The 24,895-nt window shown below is 42.7% G+C and overlaps 1 protein-coding gene across 5 annotated transcripts in view; it reads left to right on the top strand.

The window, feature by feature from the left end:
• Nucleotides 1–24,895, top strand: part of TAFA4 (TAFA chemokine like family member 4) — a 108,542-nt gene that overhangs the window by 39,203 nt on the left and 44,444 nt on the right. For all 5 annotated transcript variants that reach the window (XM_043519082.1, XM_043519083.1, XM_043519081.1 and 2 more), the window contains one exon: nt 2,101–2,216. In XM_043519082.1, coding sequence (XP_043375017.1) covers nt 2,101–2,216 — 116 coding nt within the window. The remainder of the gene's footprint in view (nt 1–2,100; nt 2,217–24,895) is intronic.

Genomic DNA, 24,895 nt, shown 5'->3' with positions numbered 1-24,895 from the left:
GATTCACTTTAATGGAGTTGCTGGATTCAGACTGGTTTAAGTGAGAGGTGACTCAAACCCCAGACTGATCGGCGGAAATGGAGCTCCTCGAAGTTAACAGCTGGCCCAGTCCTGAATGAGTTCCACATGGGGAGTACTTCCAATGCATGGCCCAGTGTGAGTCTCCATTTTGTGAGTCTGATCCTCATTTACACCAAGACTCCTTTTACACCATTGTAGCTGTGTAAATGGGAATCAGGCCATGTGTGTTTTCCCCCTTTACAGCTTTGTTTGCACAGCATAACCACACACTGGCTTCTAGAGGCAGGTAGCTGCTTACGATAGGCAGACATCTCCTTCCCTTTAAAGATCTTAAAATCTTGTCTGGCTGCTCTAAGTATAACACCATTTTCTTGAATCAATAGACACCATTTACTTTTTAAATAGTCAACGTACAACAAAGATGGTTTATAAAAGAAATTTGCGGGGAGAGGCAGATGCTGCAAGGACAGCTGAGCATGCACTGATGTGGCTGTCTTCTTCACCAATGTATTTTTTTTTCCCAATCATAAGATAATGGGTGTTGCTAAAATATATTTACAACAGGCTCTTAGCCTGATAGTTTGTGATATTGCAAAGTGCTCTTGTGAGCTGTTTGGGCAGTACCAATATTGCCACTAATGAACAAGCAGAGAAGGAAAGCAGCATAATGCAGGAAAGGAAAAAGAGGCAAGTCGTTCTAAATGAGAAAACATGAGATCTGGTTGTTGATGGGGTATGTATTTTAAATGTTTAAAATCAAATGGAAATGCTTCCTGAAGCCATTACGGTAGATGTGTCCATTTCGTGAGGTCTCCTCTTTATATTTTTTGTAAACATTCAGAATGTTCACCCACTTGCATGATCTGATTAGCCTAACAGTTTGACTTTATAATCAAATAAACAAACTGCCTTGCAATTGCGCCGGGAAAGCTGAACTGAAATCTGCGCCCCCCCCCCAAAAAAAGACCATATAGTTCTGTTTTGTTTTGTTTTTTGAGTGGTGGTTTGATATCAATAAGAATGCTCAAGGTAGACTTTTTTCCAAATCCCAGCATGCTGGTTAACTGCAGATCAGGAGTTGCTGCTCTGAAAACAGTATTTAGTTCAGTTTATGGAAGTGCATAAACTAATTTTTAATTAGTTTGAGATATTCTCGCATACAGCATTTGCTGAAAAGATGGAATCTAAGGGTACGAGTGCACAGCACACTCTTGGGTACTTTGAATTACAATGATGTATTATTTATACAATTTTAAGAAAATGATCACATTACTTTTCCCCATGATGAATGCTACTGTGGAAGCCATGTCAGAGGAATGAAAGCTGGGAAGACCTGAGCACTAATGCTGCCCTCCACTGGGCCTGATTCTGCCACCCTTACATGGCAACGTATCTTACTCCTCAAATAGTCCCTGGAATAAGCTGTGGAATAAGTTGCTATTCAGCATGAATGAGAATACAGGAATCTGACCTTTATATTGCAGTAGTGCTGTAAGGAGCAGTTACCCAACTGCTTGATGTGGTAGGGAATGCTTGCAAAGCAGATTGCGGCCAGATTTCCACCCGGGCTCAGCCCCCATTATTCTCAATTGGAGCTGTTGCATGCTGAGTCCTTCTTTACGCAAAACAACCCAGCTACTTCACTTAAGTGCCTAAATGGGAGCTGAGCTTTATTTTGAAAATGTGTCCTGAAAATTATTAAATCATAGAGGGATTTTCCTGTTCTGTTTCTGAATCTGAGCTGGGTCCAGTTTAAGACTTCACCTGGTCAAAGTAACATTCAATGTGTAGATATTTAAATTTAATGTTGCTTTGAGTGTGCAAGGTTCTTACTTTAAATTTTAGATTCACAGAACCTAATGAAGTCACTAAGAACGTACATGGCTGTGTCAATGACCACTGCAGCTCTTCTAATGATGAAACACACTTGTGAATTTGATTTTTGTCAGTATTACCTGGTAATAAACCATTTCAATCACTGGTCAGCATCTTTTCAGCTTTCCTCTTCCCAGAAGCATTTTTGCACTGTTCCCTAATTATATTGTTCTTTCACACAGCTGCTTTCTTTTTTGCCTACAGGATGAGATTCTGTGCCAAATCAATGCTGCTATCTCACTGGCTCTTTCTGGTCTATGTGTTAATGGTGTGCTGTAAATTGTTGTCCGCCTCTAGCCACCATCCCCGAGGGCACACAGGTAGGAGCTTTTAAACTCATTACATGCCACTGAGACCAATTAATAACACTTGCAGAACATTAGAGTCCACTTTTTTAGCCATGGATAATTGATGAAGCTGTTGACAATGTTTTACAATCAGTGTGAAAGGTTAAAATAACAGCCAAAAAGAGTTGTTGTAATTTTATGTAGTGCTGTTCACAAGGCAATTTTTGAGCAACTTCACAGTTGCTAAGATTTTGGGACTTTATTCTTATCATTTTCCTTTTTTCTTTTTTAAATCTTAAACAGTTATACGGATAGTTTCTGTTCTAAAATATAGCTTTAACTTCCACCTGTTAATATATGCCCTTATCAATGGAAAGATTCCTATTGGATCAGGCCCTTAGTGCTACCCGAGTCAATCCTTCCATTAAATTACCCATATCCTTCTTGTTAAATTAATCTTTACTGTATATTATCCATTTCCCTAGCATGGGTATTGAGACAAACAGTGAGAAGATATAATTTGAATCAGAAGAGGAAGTTGCTTTCTTGCCATGTTAGATGGTAGCACTCTTATCTCTAAATGAGAACCTCAAGTCTGGCTCAAGTCTGATTCCCAGACTTGGGCTCATTCCCAGTGCTAACTCTGCTGTTCAGTACTAGAAAGTGGAGCTTTCAAGTGAAACAATACATTGATGTTCTTCCTAGCCTCTTCTAGTGATTTTTGTCTAGGTAGAAGCTAAAGGATCCCTGTGTTCTTGCCAAAACGCCTTCTCTAATTAAAACAAGTTCCAGCAACCTGGATTTGAACTCCGTACAGCTGCTGTATTTGTCTACATGCTCATGCTAATCAGCATTGTTGCGTCTTGAAGAGTAGTACAAAGCACTAACTTGGATTTGTACTATAACTAACGTTCAGCTGCCACCCAGTTATCACTTGGGGTTCTCCAACATTGTGAAGCCTCTTTATCAGGCTGCTAAGTGTTACCTGGCACTGTTTTTGCAACTTGAAAACATTGAGTGCACTGATTGATTCATGAGCTATTGCAATTTCACCTTTCTGTTGTACAGAAAAGGTCTCAAGCTCACTTTGATGCCTTGAGTGGTAGGATTTATGGGAAATTAAACAGAAAAGAAACGGTAAACATTAGTAAAAAAAAACTAATTTTAGGATGGATATTTGCTGGGGAAAACTGACATAGCTCCAGTCACGTCAGTAGCAATGAACTGATTTACACTAGCTGTGGATATGGCCTCATATGTATAGTTGGATGTAAATCTGATCTGAAACAGATGTGATAGCTTGGTAGTACATGTGCTGGAAGTGCTTGGTTGTTGCTGCTTGTACTGACTGATAGATGACATTCTAATTAGATAAGATGCATTGTAAAACGTTCTGTACCTGGCTAAAAAGTTTCAGCACTACTTCAGTTAATTGAACATCATAGGATGATCTAGTGCTACCCTTGTCTCTCAGGTAGTCCTTTTCCTCCTCTGTGGAAATGGCTCACATTACAGGGGAAAGATTGGTTACAGACAATTGCACGTTGACCGAGGAAGGATTGAATGCAGACAATTGAGTGTGGCCTCTCCTGAAAAGTCATTTCTGAGCAGCAGGTTCCTGATCTGACACAACAGTTGAATTTTCTTTCTAGAATGCAAGAAAATTAGCAGTCGGAAAACACGCTTCTATAGATGTTGTCATTCAACCAAGAATTCAATCACAGCCTTGTAAAAATTAGCTTTTTCATGCCTTTTAAACTGCACTTTACAGAAAATCCCAAGGGAAATACCTGTGACAGGAAGAGAACATCTATTATGTGTATGCATGATGGGTGTTTATGAAACAATGCAAATGATGGTATACTTTTCACTTTTGCATGTCAGAATACTTAATTGCATATTTTGAGTTGACAAAAAAATTCTCTCTCCATATCAAGAAGCTATTGTAGAGTATAAGCAACCTACTTGAAAATTACATCAATCTGCTTAAGTGGATCACTCTTGGGTAGGTCCAAGACACATACAACTAATAGACTCTTAAACTTTTGCTTCTTATGATAAATTAGGCCAAAATCTGTGGTGCAAACTTAGGCAGAGCTCCCATTCAACTGGAATTTGACCTTTTGTTTTATATAAGACTGTATATTTAAGTGATTAAACTTATCTGTTAGTACAGAAGCAATGACCCAATTCTTGAGTGGCGGTCAAGGAAAACATCTTCTGCTGTCAATAGGCCACTTTCAAAGTGGCTGGGAGAAAGTGTTAACCATGGAGGCACTGAGAGGGCATACGAACAAATTCAACCTTTCATCTCAGTGCAGAAATCTTCCTTCGTCCCTTAGTCAAACAGCTGCAGTGTGTCATTCACATGGGGAGATAAGAGATATGTCTCACTACAGTGACATTACAATGGAAATCTGAGCCAAAGTTAAAACTGCACCATCCGTGTTCTGTGTTCAAGTTCAATGTACACCAGGAATGATCGAGGGTAAGAGACTCACAGATTAGACCTTCGTTCCCGACATTCTGCTCCCAAAGAGCTGTTCTTTAGTTTCAGCAACTTCTGAGGAGTTTGTATCTTCTCCCTCCAGCCCCAAAATAGCACCACTGTTTTTTAAAAGTGATGGTGTAAGAGGAACCTCTTTCCAGTAGGTAGTAATGTTCAGTCTCCCTTTTAAGAATAGTTTCACTTTCACTTTAACAGGAGTCCACAGAGCTTGATCTGGATAGACTCCAGAAGGAGAGGCTGCACACCTTCTGAGAAATGCTTATGCACACTGAACAGGTAGCATTACAGCATGTTCATAGTATCCCCTAGGGGCCTAGCTTTTCAAAAGAAACTAGTGGTTTTGGGTGCCCAGTTTGAAACACCTTAAAAGGGCCTGACTTTCAGAAGGTGCTGAGTATCCACCCCTGAAAATCAGGCCCCTTAAGGTGTCTCAAGTTCCCAAAGCACTGATCACTTGTGAAAATGTAGATCCAAATACCAGTATTATTACTGAGGAAGGTGATTAACCCCTAATACCAGGGGCTGGTAGGATTCAAGCTGGAAAACCTTGTTTGGTCCCCCCCTCCCCTTTTTAAGACCCTGATTCAAGGAGAGACTCCCATTGACCTCACTGGTGTTGGTTTGGGCCATAAAGAATACAAAGTTCTATAGCTGTCTCTCCAATACTCCGCTTGCACGAGTGACTGTCCATAAGAAGCCAGCAATCAGCAGAATGTTGTCAAAGTGGAGAAGGTATTCTGGAACATCTCGTCTAAGAAATAGGATCTAGGCACTACAGTAATAGGAAGACTAGAAAAGCTAAGGGTTAATCTTTACACCCTCTCTCTGTACTGCCCCACTGCTCTGTCTCCCTTTGTTTTGCAAAACATCCTTCACTCCTGGAAGGCAGCAACACAGAACAGACTGTCAATATACAATGCATTAAAACTAGAGATCAGAGATCCTGATCTTGACCCCAACCTAGAGGCTTGGGCTTGTTTGTAATTAAAATAGTGTAATCTGTTTGACATACATTTTGAAAACATGCTTTGAAACAGAGATAAATAAGCAGTGAGCAGGAAGAAATATCATTCCTATACTGTGCTGGAATGGGGTGGGGCCACTTTTACTCCAAGGTATCATTTCTGTCTTTGTTTAGCAGTCCTAGATGACAAGTTAGAATGTGTGGAATAAATGCTTTCTCAGGTAATTTATAGGCAAGATTTGCAGATCAATTATTTTTTGTTCGCTGCCTCTGTCACAAGCCAACTGAGTAGCTTTGGCTTTCCTCATGCTGTGCCTTGTTCCTTTACTAGCTACCTGAAATGCTGCCAACCTGGGTCTGCTTGCAAGTGGTTGGGTAGTGTGACCAAATAATACTTGGCTTGTTCTTACCCAGCAATGGAAAATCCCATGCTCTGAAGCCTGAAACCTTCTCTAGCGACTCCTTAAAGCAGAGCCCTGCTCTGTATGGTTTACATAGAATAGCAATTTATAATGAATGCAAGGGCCAGCTTTCATTTGCAAACTCTGATGGGGCAGGATTGTACCCATGTTGATGACCATTTTCTGGGATTCCACCAGTGTTCTACTTTGCATTCTTTAAGTGATGCATGAATAGGGAAGATAGAGATATGTAATGGCTTGGTTTTTATACAAGCCATCTTAATGAATAATACAGGAGTGCATTTGACATCGAAAACAGACTCTCCCTTCCTGCTTGCTGAGTTTAGGGAAAGAAGTAGCATTTTCAAACGTGCTTTTTCCCCTTCTCGCAGTGCTTTCCTGGCAGGTGTTAGCTCTGCCTAGCAGTGGGACCATCAAATTAAGTCCTTTGTCCGCCATACGAGAAAAACTCCTGTCATTTACTGTGTGCAAGTGTTGTATGTATATGGGCAGGGAGCAAAGAGCTACTGTTGATGGACTGGCAGACTGTCTGCAGCAACAGAAGAGAATGTTTGGAAAATCGTATCTTTAATCAACCTCTTTTCTGGTCAACAGACCAAAGCTGAAAAAACAATCATCAGCCCGGCAAAAGCTAGTGTAATGCACGGGCAAAGTGTGTACTGTCCCCCTCTCTAGTAGTTAGTTGAGTAAAAGATAACAGCCGACTATAGCTGACAGCCTAACTGCTATCAGGAGTTAATGGGGGTGTGTGTGTGGTGTTGGGGAAATATTACATAAGTAAAATACGGTATGGTATTGGGAATCTGATCAGAAACAGGGGAAAGAGTAGTGTAGCAACACTGTGTGTGTGTGTGTGTGTGTGTGTGTGTGTGTGTGTGTGTGTGTGAAGGACTGGATGTTGGGGTGGATTAGGGAGCTGAGTGGCAGCCAGCAGAACAAATAAAATCTTTGTAATCAGAAGGGCAAAAAACAGAGGGTCATTCCTTAGGAACAAAACTGCAATTTGTGTTTCAGTGCATATGTCTAACAATAGGTTTCAGAGTAGCAGCCGTGTTAGTCTGTATTCGCAAAAAGAAAAGGAATACTTTGAAGTGATCTGTAGCTCATGAAAGCTTATGCTCAAATAAATTTGCTAGGTTCTAAGGTGCCACAAGTACTCTTTTTTTCTTTTTATGTCTAACAATATTTGCTCTGCTGAGATTCCTTCTCGTTCCTATGAACTTGAAATGTCATTGTCACTAAAACTGAAATTCAAATGTATCTTTCTAGTAAGATCAGTGAGGGACGTTCTCCTCTCTTGATCATGTTTTTGTGTCAGGCTTTCTTGCTGCAGACTCAAGACAACAGTTCAGCTCAGCCATGAGGACTGTCAACTTCATGGGTGAAATCCTGCTCCCATTGAAGTCAGTGGCAAAACTCTCATTTGACTTCACTGGCGCCTGGACTTCACCCTATGTGTTTGATTGAACACCTTAGATTCCAAAAAATGCAGCCATGCAATGCATGCCACCAACAATGCAGCTTTCTGGCAAGAACCCTACTGCTGTGGTTCTCCCCTTGACATTTTCATGTACGTGGGTCGTCGTTCCAAGCTGGAGGAGCTTTAGTTAAAGTGTACTTCCAGCAGCCTTTCAGCTCCACTAGAGGGCCCGATAATGCTAAAAACCAGCTCCGATAATACAGAATAGCAGACAGGCAAGAAGATCTGTCTCATGATCTAAGTCATAACTGAGCATTTTACTAATTAGAATTGTGAGCCCTTTGTATTTCCATGGGTCAGACATGGTCAGTGCACAATATGCTTTAGTCCTTTGTTCCATTTAGCTCCTCTTATGTCTTAATGTTTTATTGAGTGGTGTTTGAGGTTTTTATTACACTGCTACCAAATATAAAGGTAGCCACAATATGAAGTCCTGGCTCTTCAAGTACTAAGGTGCGAAAGGCAACTCTGTTTTAACAATAGGATCCCTTTACAAAGACAGAGTTCTCTGCGGGAAATTTTTTTGAGAAGAAATAGGAGGAAAAAACCTTGTTCCTATTTTCTGTAGTGTTTTTATTCATTTTAAATAATAATAGGGACTTAGTACGCGGAGGATAGATTTTTGACAAAGAATTCATTTTGGATGGATGGGTATGCTACCAGTAGGAAGTAATTCAATGTTAATTTGGTCTTTTTATAATATGAAATATAGCCTCTGGTGTAGTTTTCCACAAAAGTGCACTTTCGCCTTATGGAATGTGATCGTATGTGAGTAGACTTGTGTATTGTAGGGAGCCAGAAAAAATTACAGATTAACTGATTAATGCGAAGCTTTTGCATATTGTGTTTCAGGATCCTGAAAAAAATACTGTCCTTTCTCAAAGGAAGGGAGGCTTTCTGAATGATTGTCTCCTTTAACATACAAATGGCCAACTACAGTGTGGCAATCTGTGTAGCACGAGGCTGAAATCATGCTCTTTCCCACAATATCAAGGTGACCTTATTCTAAAGCCATTGGGAAAAGCTTGTGAAAATACCAACTTATTTTATTCATTTTACATTGACAGCGTCATTTTTTTTATAAGCGAGCTATCTGCAATAAATGATACAGCCTCACATCTCATTGACCAAAGTCCTCACCAAGCAGGGTTTTTTTCTGTTTGCCTGATCTATTTTTTATAACCTTTTTGGGCTTTTTCTTTTTTTTTTTTTTTTTAAAAAAAAGCTGTAAAAGAGCAGGCTTATGCAAATATGAAGGGAATGGAAGCAGTTTCTTCTGTTGCACTAGAAGGCTGGTGTGGCAGGAGCCTGGACCTGCTTGATAAATCAAAATCCTCAGCCAGAATGGAAAGGAATCTCATCTTCAGCATTCATATGAATGAACTGAGCATGGTAGCAATGGAACATGAGGGGGAGCAGGTTTTACTTCTTAGATAGTGGCTGGCACCCATGACACCCTTGTGAGGTGTGCCGGGGAAGTCGACCAGTCATTAATGTGCCCAGTATTTCTAGTGAAGACAGTACTGGGGAGGAAGGAAGGTTCTGGGGCCTTGAACTGGAAATCAGACTATTCCGATTCGATTCCTGGTTCTGCTACAGGCTTCCCGGGTGACCTGTTGCTTTAATTTAGATGTTCTACATAGGCCCAAAAGGTCAGAAGTTTTAACATGACCCTGTCACTGTCCAGCATTAAACCATTTTAAACAAGGTTCAGGGTTTGATATACAGAGACCTCAGAGCTGCTTAGTACCATGGCAAAAATACCGTTAAAAAGCATTTAAACCTTTTATTAAAGATACAGAAAAAATGGAAAAAGCATTGACGCATTTCAAATGTAAAGTATGACTTTAGGCTTTTGTTTAAACCATATTCTAGGTTTCCGTTTCCTTTCCCTTTAACTGGAGAGAGGTTTTGTAAGGAAAAGTGGCTTGTTTGACAGTCTTTGAGATGGTAATACCTGTCCTTTCTAGGGAAAGGAGGAGAAGTGAGTTGGGATGGGCTGGAGCTTGTATTGTTAGTCTGATTCTGTTTCCTGGAAGATAAAACAAGATGCACATGGAAGGGGAAAGAAAAGAACAGTGAAGATAGAAGCTACATTTTCTATCTCTGGTGTTGAGTCTCACCTGCAACCTCGCTGCTGGAAAACCACAGGCACTGCACAAGGTCTCATCAGCCACTCAGAGACCTGGCAAACTTGTACCAGCATTGGGCTGTTTAGGGCATTTCTTTTAGCAGCCTCTCTGGTCACCGGCTCAGAGAAGCATTGCAAAATATACAGTCTTGGGCGGCTAAGCCAGTCTCTGATTAGACTGAAGGCCGAAGGAGAAGGATAGGAAAGAGAAGAAATAAGATGGAAAAGGACTGTGTGTGTGTGTGTGTGTGTGTGTGTGTGTGTGTGTGTGTGAGAGAGAGAGGCGCGCGCGCATGCGCGCGCACACACACAGTCTCGCATCCCAGGTGGTGGTTGGGATTCATCTTGATCCGGTGGAACTGGTGATGTCATCACAGTCCCTCTCTTGGCCTGGTCTGATCAGGACATTTCTTGAGACTCACTGTATACTCCTAGGACATTCTATGCCAAAACATTAAAAATCCCACGCACTATTCTTAAATTCTGCAAAATTCTGCAAAATTTTATTGATCAAAATAGCACTACATATTCATGCAGGTTTCAATTATTTGGGTAATTTATTTTAAAATACCTATCAGCAAGTATGTCTATAACAAGATAGACATACACACACAAATTCCCCCAGGAGTAGAGAGTTAAAGAAAACCCTATGCCAACCTAGTTCCTGTTTCTCTACCCCCTTCCTCCCTCAGAGCCCAGCCACAAGCCCCCCCTGCCCCGGATACCCACACTCTTTCCCCCTTCAGAGCCCATCCGTGTCCCTCTCTCCCAGCCCAGATACCCGTCCCCTCTCTCTCCAGGGACCCAGAGGGAGAAACAGCCTGATTCTCGCTACCAGGCTTGCATGGAGTTGCCTGCTTATCACCCTCCATCCCTCAGGGCATGCTGGGAACTGCAGCTGCCAGGAACCCTCCCTTCCCCCAGCAGTGTTTTCTATGTGTGAGCTGGGCTCTGCTAGGTCTAGTGGCCCGAGTGGCAGCTAACCTACTGCAGCCCATTTCTGCGGGGGAAAGGGGATTCCGCGCGCACGTTAATTTCTGCAAAATTGTGCAGTGGTGCAAAATTCCCACAGGAGTATACGTTCTGCTCTGCCTGAGGGGAGAGAGTGTGCCCCACTCCTACCTCCTCAGAAACACCCGAAGCCCTGCACTTCCACGCTGAGCGTGCCGCAATAGCAAGCGAGAGGGACAGTGTGTCACTCTCTCTCACACGCATGACTGCCCATCTTTCTCCCCACCCCCACCCCAGCAGCGATTTACCTTTCTACAAGCTGCTCCGGGTGCCCAAACCAACCTGCCTGTGCTGCCAGGAAGGGATATGTGAGTACTTTTGCTGCTTCCTTTTGCTTCCCCATCAGAAGTCATTTTTCTGCGGGGAAGTAAAGAAATCTGTGGGGGACATGAATTCTGTGCACTCGAGGTGATGCAGAATTCCCCCAGGGGTAACTGTAACATCACTGAGCCTTTGTCATTCTGATCCCAGCATCTCAAGAGATGATGTGGGTAGTACTCACGTTAGGGAAACTCACTTCTTCCCTTCTTTTAGTCAGCAATGGTGGAATAGCACATCCCCTTATTATTTCATCCACCAATTAGACCTAATTTCCAACACAACAATTTTGGTTAATTGATTTTTGGTTCCACGCTTTGTTTACCAGACAGGATCTTAACCCAGTCCTTCAGTTATATCAGGAGTCTCTGTGTTTGGACTAATTCAGGTTTTCAGACTCCCTTTTCCATCTCCTCCCATCAACATTTATTGTTATTGGTTATTGTGACATGTTATGAACTTTCATTCACTTTTTACAATGGCGCTCACAATGAGGGTAAATTTGTAGGCTCAATTATCACAAGTCGTTTAACCTCTCTGGGTGAAATCCCGGCCCTGTTGAAGTCAATGGGAGTTTTGCAATTCCTCCATGCCTCAGTTCTCAATTTTTTCCTTGAATGTCAGGCCCCTTTCATCCCATTGTGTAGTGTCTGTTTAGATTGTAAGTTGGTCATGGCAGCAGGGACTGTCTCTGCCTATGTGCCTGTACTGTGCCTGGCAAAGTGGATTTGTGAGGTTGGTTGGAGTCTATAGGTGCATCTGGAATGCTGCTGCTGCTGCTGATAATAGTAAAGGGTATAATATTCGAAACTTAACTGGAACTACAAGAAACACAACTGGAGATTCAGCTGATTTTGCCTTTCTGCTGAGTGTTTGGAAATTATTGTACCTGTAAAAAGTAGGATGAAGGAAATCATCTAGATTAATGATTAACAGGTCAAAACTTTCAGCCTGTGCTTAGGCTAAGCTGTCCTTGAAGTAAGGGGAGTTTTGACTGAGTAAGGACTCCGGGGAAACTTGTGAAGTTTTCCCTGGAGTGCTTAGGGAATGTTCAGTGTTTTAAATCATATGGCTGGGGGGGGGAATGTTTTTGTTGTAGTGATAGAACACAAGCGTCCCTTTAAGACAAGCAATTGATTAGTGCACTCAGGGTGCAATTGTGTGGTACCCACCGCTCTTGGCACAGCACAAGTGGGAGTGGAGGGCTAAGATGGCTTTAAACTCTCTACACCCTGCTGATTCTGGACTAGTGCTGCTTCTGATGCAACTCAGGGAGCCTTGGTGCAGCCCATCCGTAGCTGCTTACAGGCACCAGAGCTTTCCAGAATGTGCTGCAGCCCCACCGCCTGGTACCCCCCTCTAACTGGACTTGTGAAAGATCCTGCATAGGGCCGCTCTGGCAGTCTTCTGCAGGCCCTTCACCCAGGACATGTTCCCGTGGGCTTTTTCAGCCCCTTTTATGCTGGTGCGCCAGAGTGCAGGGTCCCTGATTTGTAGAGCTTAAGGCCAGAACAGGATCTACTGTGATCTCCTGCCCTTTACGTTTCAACCAGTTACCCCTGTATTGAGCCCAATAGCTTGATGTGAGGGCAAAATCCCTCCCTCACTGTTTTTAAGAAATTCTTACTTGTGAAATCCTGAATACATAAGATTCCTTCAACTTTTTTTATTTGGCAAGTGCCCCACAGCCCCGAACTGGAGGCATGCTAGTTTCAAGAGTGGAACTGGTGCAGAAGAGCACCAAATGGGTTCCCTCAGCACTTTTCCTTATCTTGCCGGATGACAACAAAAGGCCAAGGGCCGGGAGGAAATGAAAGAAAAAAGGCCTTGCAGAGGTGAATGGTCTAAAACTCCCATTGACTTCCGTGGGGGCAGAGTCAGGCCCATGTTGAGCACTTGTGAAAACCCCACCCAAAATGATTAAACCAAAGTTAATCTGGGAGGGTGGTTTGTCTGGAGTCTAGAACAGCCAGGGAAACAGGGCTGAAGACCCTTTCACCTCTGTTTAACCAGTTTGAATTCAGCCTAGTGGTGCTCAGTATTGGCCATTGGAACACTATAACGGGGTTCAAAAGGGAGCTACATAGATTCATGGAGGAAAGGTCCATCAATGGCTATTGGCCAGGATGGGCAGGGATGGTGTCCCTAGCCTCTGTTTTCCAGAAGCTGGTATTGGGTGACAGGGCATGGATCACTTGAGGATTACCTGGTCTGTTCATTCCCTGTGGGACACCTGCCATTGGCCACTGTCAGAGGACAGGATATTGGGCTTGATGGACCTTTGGTTTGACCCAGTATGGCCACTCTTATGTTCTTAACAGTGTTTGGTAGCCTGTGTCTATTGAAATCCGTACTTTTGGTCTAGTTCCCAGCGGACAAGCATTCACGTCTCTCACTTCACCAGTACGAAGGGCCCACTTTGGCAGCTTTGTAGCTAGTCTCCACCGAGATGCCAAGGACTGAGTGGAAAGGAGAGTGAACCTGTAGAGGTGATCTCTTCCGGTCTGAGCACATTATGGGGTAAGTAGAGAAGCTCTGTATTGCCAATGCACGTGTTGCGGTTCGTCGGTGGATAGAGGACTTCACACTCCAGAGCTGTCTGTCTGACACCTCTCACTGAAGTTCGTACAACCCAGAATATTTGGGACAACAACTCTCAGCAGAAAAAGTTAGATTTTACAATATGACCTTTATTGATGAGGAAACCAGTCATTGTTATGGAACTCGTAGCAGAGGTGCCGACTTTCTAATATGTCAGTGGGTGCCTGAACCCTGGCTCTGCCCCAGGCCCCACCCTGCCCTGCCTCTTCCTGCACTCACTCCACTGCTGTCCCATTCCACCCCCTCTCCTGAGTGTGCCCCCACTCTTGCTCCTCTCCCTCCCCCCAGCGCCTCCTGCATGCCGTGGAACAGCTGATTGTGGTGAGCGGGAGGCGCTGGAGGGAGGAGGAGGAGCTGATGGGGGTGGGGGGTGCTGGAGAGTGCTCAGCACCCACCATTTTTTTTTCCCCCATGGGTGCTCCACCCCCAGAACACCCCCAGAGTTGGTGCCCATGACTCATAGTGCAGTTCGCTGCAAATCACTGCTGTGTGGAAGGATGGAAATTGCTCTAGGGCCTGATTCGGGTACCCATACTCATGCTGAGTAGCACTTACCTAAGTAGCCCCGGGTTATCGAGTAAGGGCCTTAGAATGAACTTCAGAATAGGACTTTGAAGTGGCACTTAAGTGTTTACATAGGCCTTGTGCAGCACAGGGATGAATTTCACCCTGAACAAATACCAGCCTACAGTCCGATACCAAATCCATGGACATCGATAGGAGTCTTTTCATTGACTTCAGTGGGTTTGGATCAGGCTCTTCACAACTGTCTGAATATTTCTTGTCCTGACCTCTGTTTCTGTAAACCAAAGAATAGCTAATTTATAGCGGGTGAAGCTGTCAACAGATTTCCTTGGCATTTTGCTTTGGCCCAAGAGCCTCTCCCAAGTGCTGCTTTTCAAAGTGAAAGGCAGCTGTCTGTTTTTTAGTTTACTGCATAAATCTTGCATTCTTTCAGAAAAGTGACAATCCCTGGAGGACAGTGGAGTCTAAATGGGGAGATTAAGCATGTCTTGTTGGGTTCAGCAGGGTAATCTCTTCTCATCAGACTGGAAATGATATCCATCAGCACAAGAATGGATGCCACACTCAACATTCATTATCTTCCTGGATAGCAATCTTTAACAGTACTCGCTAGAATAAAAAAAATTATGAGCAGGCAACTCCAGGATCAACATTTCTATTACATGGTATCTGACCCGCCTTCCTTTGGGGATTTCCACTTTCATTTTCCTGCAGGGGCATCATCCACATATCAGTGGATCCAATGATGTCCATTGCTGTCATGGTTATATTAGAATTTTAAGCAATATTGTTTGATAGGTAGGAGGAAGAGTTTCTATTTGTTAGTCTCTAAGGTGCCACAAGCACTCCTTTTTCTTTTTGCGGATACAGACTAACACGGCTGCTACTCTGAAACCTGTCATTAAGCTTTTATGTACCTCTTGCAATATTTCATCAGCACTTCTCCCCATAATCCTCCTAAAGGCTATCTTCTCAAAGGGCACCATGAGACCCCATAAATGCTATGGAAATATACACCTTTCTTTTATTTTCTGCTTTGAGTGATGACGCGAGTCACTAGTATATTGAGTAGGTCACAGGTAAGGCTTCTGGTATGGAATGGCACAATCCTCGTCATAAGGTATTTTCATTATGTGTTTGTATTTCATTTTGTTTCCTGTTACGTTTGCTTGAAGTCCTGCTTGGCAAAAATAAACGTATTTAAAAGACTTAACGTAATCTTTTGCGCATGAGGACGATCAGCTAACAGCACAGACTCAAACCCTGAATTGTGCAAACTGCCATACACCATCTACACCCTTGCTAGTGTAATCTCATGTGTCTCAAGAGAAGCTCTGGGGAGTTTCTGATGTGCTCAAAGGTTGGACAATGCTGAGACTGGTAATCCCATTTTCAGTTGTGCACTGAAGTGACATACCTAGTGCATCTCTTAGATTCTGGGTTTTTTTTTTTCAGCCTACATTCCTCCCCCCTGCCCCAGCTAATCCAAACAAAAATCCGTTAATTTGAGAATGAAAGAAATAAAAAGGTAGAGAGTAGTTTGGCATAGTGCAACTGACATCACACTGCTCCAGTGATTTACACCAGCTGAGGATCTGGCCCAAAGTCTGTCATAAATATAGATAGGCTTCAGAGTAGCAGCCATGTTAGTCTGTATTCGCAAAAAGAAAAGGAGTACTTGTGGCACCTTAGCGACTAACAAATTTATTAGAGCATAAGCTTTCGGAAGTGAGCTGTAGCTCACGAAAGCTTATGCTCTAATAAATATAGATGTATCTTTCTGTTGCTAAGTCATCTAGCTATAACAAAAGGGTTCAAATTAAGTTTTTTCTCATCCCAACTGTTGTGACTGTATAGAGGGGGGCCTGCTGGCTTCTGACTCTGCTCTGTTTGGAGTTGGTGTTGCTAAATTCTAAAAATTCACGTTACCTGCAGTGATTTTTTTCCCTTTCCGATTTTTTACATTTCTAAGACTCTCTTGCTTAAAAAACAATATCATAATTGTGCTAGAAGTTCACTTTTAGAGATTTCCCCAGCTTGGCTGTATGTCAGGATGAGCTGTCTGAGTTTGGGAGTGCCCTCTCTCTTGGAGATTTTAGTAACTTCCTTGCATTGTGTTCACCTCTTTGATTTTTATCATTTCATGGAACTGGGCAAAGGAGAGGGAGAGATTACTGTAATTTTTTCCAGCCTGCCCCCATGCTATGTTTCTGTGTCTGAACTACAGAAGAAAGCATTTGTGTGGTATTTCTGTCGGTAATACCGTGACAGGGGTGATTTTTTTGTTTGTTTGTTATTTCCATCGGAAACGCAAAAAATGCCACTGAAGGCAGACATTCTGTTGAAACAGTGTGAAAATGCTGGCATCAGCAAAATGCAGTTTACTCTAAGTGGTGCCCCAGATCCCAAACGAGGAGCCAAGATGATTAGTCTGCAACATAAGAATAACTCTGCTGTGCTGATGTCAAGAAACATCTCTTTTATCTGACTGAATTGCATGATAGTTTGTGCCAAACTAAACAGAGATACAGTTTACTATTACTTCCCACCTCCAATGGGAAGAATCTATCAAAATAGTGGAACAGTGACTATCGGTGGGACAAAAACTGGAAGCATTTATCCAGCTCCCACAAAATGTGGAGATTTGGATTAGCTGGGACCTGGATCAGAACTAAATCTGGTTTTGGTTTTGCAAAACCACTCCAATTTTTGTCTGATTTCTAGCAGTGACCAGATTAGGCAGCATAAAGTGCCCGGGCTACAGTACTTCATAGACTGAAACATGGGCTTCTTGACACATTTTTCTAAGTTTTTTAAAACAGCGTTCTGAATTGAAGAAAATAAAATGCAACATATACATATGCACCCATCATTGGAGGATGAGCTCCAAGGCCAACATTTAGCCATGATTGCCTAAAGTAAAGCACCAGATTTAGGCTCCTAATAAATGAGTTGACATTCAGAGTTGCTGAGTACCCAATGGACTAGATGTAGATGCTTGGTACCTTTTTGAGAATCAGACCGCTTGTTTCAGTGCCTAAGGAAGGTGCTGCTTAAATGTCCAGTTCTAGAGAGAAACATTTGGGGTGGGATATTCAGTTTGGCCCCAATCTTGCAAAATGCTCAGTATTTCTTGTTTACATTGTGATGGCTCCTAGGAGCCCCAGTCATGGACCGGGATCCCATTTTGTTAGGTGCCATTCAAACACAGAACCAAAAAGTTTTCCTTACACCAAAGAGTTTACAGTCTAAGGGGGTGTGGGCAGTGCAGACATCTGCCGGCATAGCTATGTGGATCCAGGATGTGAAGAGGTATGATCCCTGACTAACACAGCTGGGCTGGCAAAAGCCCCCAGTGCACTTTTACCAACTTATTTTTGCCAGTATAGTTTTTCACTTTGGGGGTGGGGGAATAAGCTATACTGGTAGAAGTGGTAGGAGCACTTTTCTGATAATGCTATACTGGTAAAATGCTCCTGTTTTTAAAACATTATCTGAGTAAACACTTGTCCATGGGGTAACTTTATTCACGGGAACAGATCCACTGAACTCAGACTACTCCTAATAATAATAATGCCTACCTACTTGTATAGCTCTTTCTTTAAGTGCTTTACAAAGGAGGTATTTATCCTTATTGCTCAGATGAGAAAACTGAGACACTCTCAGGTGAGTAAAATTATCAATGTGCATGTTAAGTATTTGCAAGTTCAAGGCCTAAGAAATGAGCAAATTGGATTAGGTGCAGAACTGTGCCCAAGATTTTTTTTTTTTTTTTTTTTTTTTTAGTTTGCCTTGTCTCGGACTTTGCAGCTTAGGTCCTGTTTATGCAAAGTGCATAGACCAATTGCTTAAATAACATCACCAAACTAGTTTTTGATAGCTGCATTTGCTGGCTAGCTGCTCCAAAGCTATGCAAAATTCCAGGCTGACAAATGATTGGTAAGCGCCGACTGAAATTATTTTCAGTATTTCCTAGGCCCCAGTCCATTAGCTAAGTTGGCCAAAAGGCCATGAACAGAAATGGTATTCTTGAAATATTATTAGCATTTTGCAGTGAATGCTAACTACTTTACGTTTACAGTCTATTACGTTTTGCTCTCTGTATTTTATTATGGAATGTGACAGGGGGACTCTCAGACAGAGTTTTGTGACATAGTAAATAGTATTAGCAGGGTTATTTTATGCCCTTTTAGCAAGGAAAAATTGAATTGTGAAATGATGAAACCAAGCAGGGAACAGACAATGGGGTGGGGGAAGGAGAAAAACATGTTTTTGGTGCTGCTCTAGCAGATGGTTGTAATAAGAAAGTGGACATCGCTAATTGCCAGACTGTGGTTTGCCCAGGATGGGAGTGTGTTGGAGAGAAGAAAGCAAAGCACCTCAGCTTCTCTTGCACTTCTATTGCAGGGATTGGCACAGCTGCTGAGATTCTACTCCCATGGGTAACAATTCATCTCATGCAGGGGGCGTCTACAAGGCCATCCATCACTTAAACCCCATTCACAATAGTACTGAAAGGGTGCCTGTGCTGGCCGCCTGCACAGGGGTGATTTCACCTTCATGCCTGTCAGCACTACTCCTCATTATTGCCCATAGCAATGCTAGCCAGCTCCAGAAGAGCAGGGCAGAGGCAGGGCCGTGATCCAGACTGCCCACCATACCAATCAGCAGAAAGGTTGGTTAGTGCCCATTGAACCCCCTCAGGTGGCCAAAAGGGCAAATGCGATCCTTGGATGAATAACCAGAAGAATCTCAAGTAGGAACAGAGGTAATTTTACCTTTGTCTTTTGTAACTGTGGTGTGACCGCTGCTGAAATACTGTGTTCAGTTCTGGTGTCCTCAACTCAAGATGGATGTTGATTAAATTGGTGAGGGTTCAGAGACGAGCCATAAGAATGATTGGAAAACATGTCTTAGAGTGATAGACTCAAGGATCTATTTAGCTTAACAAAGAGAAGGTTAAGGGGTGCCTTGGTCACAATCTAGAAGTACCTGCATGGGGAGCAAATATTTGATGATGGGCTTTTCAGTCTAGCAGAGAAAGCATGATCCAATGGTTGGAAGTTGAATCCAGACAAAATCGGAATGGAGATAAGGTATAAATTTTTAACAGAGAGGGTGATTAATGATTGGACCAATTTATCAAGGGGCATGGTGGATTCTCCATTACTGGCAATTTTAAAATCAAGATTGGATGTTTTTCTAAAAGAACTGCCCTGGGAATTATTGTGAGAGCAATCTATGGCCGGTGTCATATAGGAGGTCAGACTAGAAGATAACAATGGTCCTTCGCACAATGGTCCTAGAGTACTTCAAGGGCAGTACAGTTCCCCATTGCTCCAATGCAGGGGTCAGTGCCTTAAAATTGGGTCCTAAAGCAAAGTCGGGTTCAATAAGATTCTGGTTCAGATGGTCTGATAAATCCAATAATCTGTTTTTAAGTCTGACACCCTTCTTTGCTTTTGGCCCTGGAGGTGCTGTTTGGCTGGGGAATGAGGCAATTTTACAAGAGAAGGTATTTTCTGTCCATGCTGGTAGATATTGTGGGAAGCAAGGAAGTGCACAGATTTAATCCTCCTGCTGCTGGTCCATTCATTGTAGAGTTTTGCGTGTCACTAGAGGAGTTCTAGGCTGCAACTCGCGTGTATATATTCATTGCAAATCTTATTTCAGAGCATTCTGTTATGTGTTGTTCTCTCTCTCTCTCTCTGTGTGTGTGTGTGTGTGTGTGTGTGTGTGTGTGTGTGTGCGTGTGTATATATAAATCTCTCCTCTGTTTTTTCCACCAAATGCATCCGATGAAGTGAGCTGTAGCTCACGAAAGCTTATGCTCTAATAAATTTGTTAGTCTCTAAGGTGCCACAAGTACTCCTTTTCTTTTTTGCGAATACAGACTAACACGGCTGCTACTCTGAAACCTATTATTTTTCATGTTACAGACTGTAGCAATCTTGTCTGTATAATGTTTATATGCATTTATTAATTACTGGGGCTTTGCTATTATAGAGCCATCTTGTTAATGTTTGTTTTTGAGATTTTTGTATAAACCACAGTTTCGGTAGTAAAATCCAAGACATTTGTTTACTGACCATAAATTGAAAAACTCTTCAGAAATATAAATTAACTCTACCGTAGTGCTGTAAGAATTAAGCATTCTGTTGGGGACCTTGGGCACAATTTTCTGCTTGAGCCAAGGGACACTGAACACAAGAGTGGTGGGGCTAAGGCAGCTATAGACTATACTTGCAGATCCCTGCCCTGTGGCTGACCAAGGTCTAGTTTGGTTTCCAGCAGCCTCAAGGCTGCTCTAAATTATGCTTAGCTGCCCATGAGCCCAAGGGAATATTCTAGAAGCTAGGAGTTGCTGGAGAGTAGTGTCACTTTGGCTGTGTTTCCATGTCTCCAGGAATGCCCCCTACACCAAGAGCTTCAAGGGGAGGGAAGCATAGAATCACTGTGCTAGTTTTACATTACTTGGATCTTGTCCTTAAGCAGGAGGAAGTCCTGTGTGACCAGATAAGCTGGCTTTATAGCCCCTTTGCACCATGGTGAGTGGAAGGCTGTTCCTGGGCTGAAAGTCCAATGAGCATGTGAGGGTCAGAAGCTGGCAAGCTAAGGAGTCAGCAGGCATTTGGGATCCACTACCAAGAGAATCTTGATTGCTGGCTATTGTTCGGGAAAGTTCCGACCATGACAAGAACAAATGGAGGTGGGACTGTCCCAAGACTGGATGTAATGATAATTTTAAATCTGTTGTATTTCCATAACACATCTTATGAAAGTATACAAAGGACTGGGGTGGGAGAATAACACACAGATGCAGCAGTGTTTTACTGGCAAAACCATGCTGAAGATATGGCCTGACAGATTCATCCTCATGTTCTAGCCTCAATGTGAGGCCCCCCCCCCCGCCACTTTCATATGATTTGCTGCAGGAATTTCCACATGTTGATGCCTTGTTGTAAAAGCCCATTAACATCAGGAATTTACCTTTTTCATAGATTGTTCTCTGGCAACTTGTCTTGGCTTTAAATTAACATGGCCTCTGTTTCATTATTCACCAGTAATGATGTGGATGATGAAAATGTAAAGCTGTCATTTATCAATTCAGAGGCCTTCAGTTACCTACCATGGGGTGTTAAGTAGAGAACAGAGAGAATCAAGTATAGTATTTTATTCAGCTTTGTTGTATTTCAGAGCCATGGAGCTTCCAAGTATTACGACAAGGCAGAGACAGGAATTTAGGACCAGATTTGCAAAGGTATTTAGGCACCTAAAGATGCGGATAAGCACTTAGGGTTGTTTAGATATTTACAAAAGCCTAAGTACCTAAAGGTGCCTAAATAGTGTTGTAAAACTGGCCCTAAAAGATCAGAATCTGATATTTTCACTTCGTGAATTTAGATGCTTTACAAAGATATGGTACTTAGGACGGAGGCTTTTCATTTTCCTAATTCGGGGAAAAAAGAGATATTTTCAGTATTTCTTATGGGTTCTCTGGGAGGCCTTGCACCTGGTACACAGATTAATGTAGAAAACAGCCTTTTCTTCCACTTCATCTTTTAAATTCTATCCATCTTTTCAGGCCAGAAAGGATCATTACTATGTTACAGGCTGATCTCCTGTATAATACAGGTCATAGGACTTTGCCCAGCAATTCCTGCTTTGAGCCCCAAAATCTTATCACTGCAGAAAAACACATGGGATCAAAATGGAAAGAATCAGCAGAGCGACTCTCACAGGCAATGTCACACTCATGCCAGAGGAGCAAAGTACTTCTTCCATCATAGTACAATAACAGTAGACAAGCTCAATTGTATCTCATTAGGATTCTTTAGGAGCTGATTTGTTTTTTATTCCTCTGAAACTGACAGCTTTGCTGAGTTTTGATGGCAAGATGCACAATAATTTTCAGCTAAGCATATGACAAGAACCCACATCCCATACCTTATAGTGGTCAGCCATCGTTACTCACTGATTTAAAAAAAAATTCATCTTCACCAGTAGGAGATGGGAACAGGAATATAGCAACATGTTGTTTTCAGCTTCTTGGCTGAATAACATATAGAGCTGTCCAATTTAGAACATATTCCCCCAACTTTAAATAGAAACAAAACCCCTTAATCTTTTATACTTTGTCACTCTGCATCCATGAGACACAACAACTATCTGATTTCCTCTGTTGCATATGAAAAAAAAAATCCTGTACTGGTTGTTAAAAGACCCAGGTGGCTGAGTAAATACATAGTACATTAGAGATGTACCAGGCTGAATTTCATGGGTCACACTGCAGCAATGAACAGTCCAGACCACTGAACATTCAGGTCAGAATTTTACCTGGAAAGATAACTGGCACTGAATATGAACATTTCCCCTCTGGTTTTTATTAGGCTATATCAAAAGCAATTAAAATATGCAGGAATTTACTTCCAGATAGCTCAGACAAATAATTTAATTGATCACTGCTTAAAAATTATCCCCATCTTAGCTGGTTTTGTAAATATATTTGCCCTTCAAAAGTTCCTTTGTTTAGAGCAGCTTCAGCATGTATGTGGTGATTTAAAAAAGCAAGCTACTTCACTAAAATTTGTAACAAAATTTTGTTGCATTGCACATTTGCAGCATAAAATGTTTCATAACTAAACATCAAGGTTTTATGGTGTAGTTTTGTGCACACGCTCTTTCATTTCAAAGTGTTTGCATTTAAATGGTGGCCAGCTAGTCTCTGAAGTTAACAATCTATTTGAATGAAAATATGGGAAGTTGACATCAGTGTTGGTGCTGTATTTTCAGTCTATTTGTTTGCACAATCCATCCAGCAGGAGGGGAGAGATTCACATAGTAAAGGTGCTCTCTGCAGTGTGATAGATTTGAAGTCTCCAGATTCACGAAGGTGAGATTTCTGAGAAGTGCAACATTTGGGGGTGACCCTAAATCAACAGCATGAGGTTTTTTTTTATTATCCTTAGATTTCTAGTCGCCTGACATCTGTGGGTCTGGTGACAATGTGTTCTCCTGTATTCTTGATAACTTTGTAATAGCTGTGGTCAATTTCAATTCATGTTCATATCATACTCTCTATCTTTGGATTGGTTCCTAGTTTAAGAAGAAGTGATCTTATTTTTCCAGGGCATCTGAAAATGGTATTAAAGAGTCCAGTGGATAGAGTGTATAGGCAGTGCTATATATTTCCAAGCAGGGAATACAAGTTTGAATCACACATGCTTTTTTCCCCCCCGCAGGCAGCAGGGCCTCCATGCTGTGCAGCTGGGAATGGAGAGTGAACTGTGATTCTACAGTAACTCTAGCAGGACCGTTAGGAATCCCAGCCAGAGGGTATCTGTTATGAAACCAGGCGAGTGTGTACAGATCAGGGGTGGGCAGACTTTTTGGCCTGAGGGCCACATTGGGGTTCCAAAACTGTATGGAGGGCTGGGTAGGGAAGGCTGTGCCTCCCCAAACAGCCTGGCCTCTGCCCCTATCCATCCCCTCCCACTTCACACCCCTGACTATCCCCCTCAGAACTTCTGACCCATCCAACCCTCCTGCTCCTTGTCCCCTGATTGCCCCCTCCTGGGACACCCCACCCCTAACCGCCCCCCCTGGGACTCTCGCACCTATCCAACCCACCCTGTCCCCTGACTGCCCTGACCCCTATTCACACCCCCGCCCAGAGTGCTGGCGGCATGGTGAGCTGAGGCTGTGGTGGAGGGAGGACAGCAGGGGAGGGGCCGGGGGCTAGCCTCTGCAGCCAGGAGCTCAAGGGCCAGGCAGGAGGCTCCCATGGCCAGATGTGACCTGCAGGCTGCAGTTTGCCCACCTCTGGTATAGATAGTGAAGTGAGGGGATGTTATCTGAATTTTCTCCTTTAGGCCTGTACAATTAATTTGGCCCTTAATTTAATGACAAAACACGTTCTTTGCAACCTATCTCCAAACCTGCTTGGAGAGATGGAGATAAAAACTTTTGTGAAATTTATTGGTGTGTGTAGTAGCCACATACACTGGCTACATAAATTATCCTATACTGCGCTATGGAAATTGCGGTTGTCAGGCTTATAAAATTGTCAGAGCTGTTTTGGGTCCTCTGGTTAGTTAAAAAACCCAAAGGTAAAAATCTCTTTGAAGGAGGATTTCTAGGAATAAAGAGATCTCTTAATTAGGGTTAATTGTGTCATCCAGCTAAAGTAACTGGTTATCCGTATTACTCTAGCCCTGAGATTGACCCTGTGGGAATGGTGCTGCTGAATGCTCCAGGTAGCTGATGATGAATGAACGCACATGTTTTAAGGTCCAGGGAGAGGACGGTTGGAGTCTATTTTGCTGACAGGCACACATGTGCACACACATAACTTGGGAGTTTTAAGGGCACACCATAACTGTCTACTGGGATTCCCCTTGTACATTTGCTAGAAGAGGATGCAATTGCACATGGAAAGAGATGATTAATGTAGTTGAAATAGTTATGTGAATGGGTTGCTATTAAGTAAGATCCCTGTGTTGGTGTCCTCTGCTATGCAGCAGGAATGGTTGGAGCTTGGGAAGGATACTATTTTGGTTGCTGCCATAAAATAGCTGTTTCCTCCTCGTGTCCGGCTGACTTATTTCATTACAGTTCATTCTGATGTAGGATGATAACTCTTTTCTCAGGTGACCTAATGGCTAGAACAATCTGACGAATTCAGGAGGGACCTTGAGTGTTTGCATGTCAGACCAAATGGGTCTGTTGCAGAGAAAACTTAGAGCAGTGGC

Source organism: Dermochelys coriacea, chromosome 7 (genome assembly GCF_009764565.3).
Source record: "Dermochelys coriacea isolate rDerCor1 chromosome 7, rDerCor1.pri.v4, whole genome shotgun sequence".
NCBI classification, from domain to species: domain Eukaryota; kingdom Metazoa; phylum Chordata; order Testudines; family Dermochelyidae; genus Dermochelys; species Dermochelys coriacea.
Note: the sequence above shows the minus strand (reverse complement) of the source record. Positions and strands in the feature narration are given on the sequence as shown.